This window comes from Crocuta crocuta, unplaced genomic scaffold, assembly GCF_008692635.1.
Source record: "Crocuta crocuta isolate KB4526 unplaced genomic scaffold, BGI_CrCroc_1.0 scaffold241, whole genome shotgun sequence".
Taxonomy (NCBI): domain Eukaryota; kingdom Metazoa; phylum Chordata; class Mammalia; order Carnivora; family Hyaenidae; genus Crocuta; species Crocuta crocuta.
The window spans coordinates 2845393-2849742 of NW_027527807.1; the positions used below are offsets into that span (position 1 = coordinate 2845393).

Genomic DNA, 4350 nt, shown 5'->3' on the forward strand with positions numbered 1-4350 from the left:
TTTTTGGAAACATTTCTCACAAGACAGATTCACTGGCAAAAAATTCCCTCAATTTTTGTATGCCTGGGAAAGTCTTTATTTTTCCTTGACTTTTGAAGGAAAATTTCACAGGGTACAGAATTCCAAGTTGGGGACACTTTTTTTTCCTCAGCACTTTAAATATTTCTCTCCACTCCTCTCTTACTTGCATAGTTTTTGAGAATAGGTGGAATAGAATTCTTATGTTAGCTCTTCTGTGGGTAAGCTGTTTTTTTTCCCCCCTCCTCTGGCTTCTTTCAGGACTTTTTCTTTATCTTTGTTTTTCCCTGGCGTTTGAATATGACATGGCTAGTNTCTATGGCATTTATCCTGCTTGGTGTTCTCCGAGCTTCCTGGATCTGTAGTTTGGTGTTTGACATGAATCTAGAAAAATTCTCAGCCATTGTTGTTTCAAGTATTTTTCCCGTCCCCTTCTCTTTTTCTTCTCCTGGTATTCTCATTAAACATATGTTTTCCTACAGCTCTTCAGTTTCTTCTTCCATTTACTTTAGTCTTTTTCTTTCCTGTTTGCTTTTCAGTTTTGAAATCTTCTATTGTCATATCCACANACTGAGCCACCCAGGTGCCCCTCAGAGATTCCTTCTTCAGTGGGCCAGTGTACCAATGAGACCCCATCAAAGGCATTCTTCATTTCTATTAGAGGGTTTAGGACCTCGACCATTTCATTTTTATTCTAAAGTATTTCTCTCATCCTGCTTACAGTTCTCTTCTGTTCTGTATGTTGTCGACTTTCATGAGAGCTCTTAGCGTGTCAGTCACAGTTACATTAAAATCCTAGTCTGATAATTCCAATGTTCTTGTTATATCGGACCATGGTTCTAATGTTTTCTCTGTGCCTTCAAACTGCGTTCTTTGCCTTTTTTTTTTTAATGTTTNCCCCCGTTCTTTGCCTTTTTAGTATGCTTTGTCACTTTTTGTTGGAAGCCAAACTTGACGTACATGGAATTGCAGTATATAGGCCTTTAGTAATATGGTGACAAGGCGCAGGGCCAGGGGTGGTATTCTGAAGCCCAGTGATGAAGTCTGTGTTTTGGTGAGTTTATGTCTCTAGATTATGAACTTCGCCAGTGTTTCCCAGGCAGCTTTCCTCCCTTCGGTGGGACAGGATGGCTAGATGGACTGGGGTACGTACTTCCTTTCCCCTAGCTAGGTTAGGCTCAAACCTGATAGATTAAGCTCTGGTCAAGTAGTTTCTCTCTCTCTTTTTTTAATGTTTTATTTATTTCTGAGAGAGAGAGAGAGAGAGAGAGAGAGAGACAGAGAGAGAGAGAGAGACAGCATGAACAGGGAAGGGGCAGAGAGAGAGAGGGAGACACAGAATCTGAAACAGGCTCCAGGCTCTGAGCTGGCTGTCAGCACAGAGCCCGATGTGGGGCTCGAACCCACAAACCACGAGATCATGACCTGAGCCGAAGTTGGACGCTCAACCGACTGAGCCACCTAGGCGCCCCAAGTAGTTTCTCTCTTGAGGGCAGACCCTGTTAGGATGAGCAGAAGCTGTGGCCTATTTTAAAATGGCTACCCCTCTTGCCCATTTCTGAGACAGGACGGAGATTTCCCTCCTACTTCACTGAGACAAGCGGTAGAGCTAGCGGAGGTGAAGCTCAAGGCTGCCGTGTGACTGGGCCCCCTGGGAGTTTTCAACTCTCAGACTGGGCCACGCTGAGCCCCCCCAAAATTCAGTTACAGTTCAAGACTCCTGCCCTGCTACTGAGTTCCGTGGAGGCCTCTGCTCATGGGTTTTCTGTGTCTGCCGGTCTGTCTGTCTCTCCAGGTCTAGGGGTAGCTTTTCCCCCGGTGACCTCAATTCCCTGAGAGATGGAAGAAAAGTTAGGTGTTTTGTTGTTGTTTTTTTCTCCCCAGGGAGTTGGCTCACCTACTGGCTCTTAGGATGGAGTAGTGACTTCCAAGCCCCTTAAATGCTGGTCTAGGAACCAGAAGTCTTCTTGCTTCTTTGTTGATAGAGACATTCACGGCATCTAGTGTCTGCGTCATCGACACCCCATGAGTGGTTTTACGTTGTGTGTTCTTTTTTGTTCGTCTCAAGATAGTTGCTAGCTTCCTTTCGGGTGCCTCAACTTTCTATGGCGGGGGGAGCACTTCCGGCCCGTCATCGGATTCACTTCAGGGAGCAGTAGCACCTCCAGGCCCCAGGATTTATGTCCACTGACGCCTTTCAAGAGTATTTTCGGAGGAAGACGGGCACTGAAAGGAGACATAAATGGCCGAGGTGGAGGTGGTGTGACTTAAGGCCTCGCTTTAGAAGCCCCTGTGGACTGCGTCCCTCCAAAGCAGGGATCCTGACCTAGGGGCGGTACTGTCCCTCGGTGACCCCGAGCAATGCCTGGACACGCGTGTCACTGGCATGCCGGAGCAGGGGGTGGGTAGCATCTAGCACCTCGTGGGTAGAGAAGGCCAGGACGTCCCCTCACAGCGAAGAGTTGCCTGGCCTGAAATGTCAGTAGCGCTGTCGGGGTGGGGGGGGGACCTTTTCCTGTCCGCTTATGTTGGTGGGACTGTTTCCCGCTCACTCAGCACCTACCTGCACAGTGTCTCCTTGCCTCTTCACAATGGTCCCTGAGGTAGGTGAAATGTCACAATCTGAGGTGAGGTGAGTGAAGCCTTGAACCTGTAGCAAGCTGTCAGTCGGGAGCAGAGCCTGGACAGCCACCCTGCAGTCCGGTCGTGTCCCCCCCAAAGCTCACAGTTACCTGGGCCTCCGCTTGCTTGGCTCGCCCCACCTCTCGAAGGCAGATCGTCATGGACTGTCCGGTGAGTATGCGTCCCGGCTAAGAATGCGTCACACTGTCTGGCGAGCCTCTGTTTAACGTCTCCCCCTGCGAGCAGAGTGGAGGCTCCGGCACGCAGCGTGGCATTAGGTACAGAGTAGGCCTTCGGTACATGTTTGTTGAATGAATTAGGAGATTTGAGAGAAAAGGTACAAAAATGGTAGCTTGGGGCACCTGGGTGGCTCAGTCGGTGAAGCATCCGACTTTGGTTCAGGTCATGATCTCACAGTTCGTGGGTTCGAGCCCCGCGTCGGGCTCTGTGCTGACAGCTAGCTCAGAGCCTGGAACCTGTTTCAGATTCTGTATCTCCCCCTCTCTCTCTGACCCTCCCCTGCTCACGCTGTCTCTCTCTCTCTCAGAAGTAAATAAAACATTAAAAAAAAGAAAAGAAAAGAAAATGGTAGCTTGCCTGTCTCTAGGAGTTTGAAGTGAAGGTTGTAGCTGCCCCCCGGAAGAGGCTGGGGGTGGGCCGGGCCCCCAGAACCGGTGGGGCAAGAGGGATGGTGGACTGTACATGGGTTGTGTTGCCTAGAAGAATTTAATTTGGTTTTAATTCATAATACGGGTGGGCTTTACTCCCCTTGCCAAATTCCTCACACTCCTGCCTCGTCTTGTCTTGGAATCGATCATCCCAGCACCTTTGAACCTTTCTTGAAAGACTAGTTTTAACTCTACTTAAAAATTCACCATGGCCTCAGAGTTTTGTCCCTTAAAGGTCTTACCAAAAACCTAACCTAAAGAAAAATCTTCTGGGGCATTTGACTTCCATTATCATTAAATTACCCTGACATTGATTCTGCATATCTTAGGGTAGCTGGACTTCATNCCAGGCCCCTCCAGGTCTGGGTAACTTTGAAGAATTGTATTCATATGACTTACGGAACATACCCATAATCATTAAAGTAGTTTGCTAGAATGAAACAAAGTGCTAGTTTGGTAGCACAAAACAATGATTTTGTGCTTCTCACTCAACAGTGCTAGCCTAGTAATTTGGTTAAAAGCTCTTTCTTACCTGGGACTGTCCCGACAAATACAAGCCCTTGACCTCTGTTTCTCCACAGGTGTTACAGAACATTTTGGACACTGAAAAGGATTATGCTAAAGAACTTCAGTCGCTACTTGTCACTTACTTAAGACCCCTGCAGGCCAATAACAAGTAAGATTTACGTTTTATACCCGTTGCTAAATAAATTAAGATAACGTCAGCGTCATGTCATTACATATAAACCGGAAAGTTTCACGCTCCCTCTGACCTTTGCCTGCCAGGACGCAAACTCTTGCCCACGGTCTGAGAGTGCAAAGAGTGTGGCATTTTGTGAATGTTCACGAGGGCACTTCAAGCCTGTATTTCAGCCAGGCAAAAGAGAATAAGAGAGATATTAAAACATTTTTTTTTTTAGGGGCACCTGGGTGGCTCAGTCGGATAAGCATCCGACTTCGGCTCAGGTCATGATCTCACAGTTTGTGGGTTCAAGCCCCGCGTCGGGCTCTGTGCTAACAGCTCAGAACCTGGAGCCTGTTT

General features: G+C 47.6%; 1 protein-coding gene across 2 annotated transcripts in view; it reads left to right on the forward strand.

Annotated features, from left to right (window-relative positions):
• Positions 1-4350, forward strand: part of ARHGEF6 (Rac/Cdc42 guanine nucleotide exchange factor 6) — a 111529-nt gene that overhangs the window by 65217 nt on the left and 41962 nt on the right. Inside the window, exons 8-9 of one of the 2 annotated variants that reach the window (XM_077774029.1) lie at positions 3058-3077; positions 3866-3984. In XM_077774029.1, coding sequence (XP_077630155.1) covers positions 3058-3077; positions 3866-3984 — 139 coding nt within the window. Of the gene's footprint in view, positions 1-2784; positions 2812-3057; positions 3078-3865; positions 3985-4350 lie in introns of those variants that run through there. The other variant, XM_077774019.1, reaches the window with a different exon arrangement.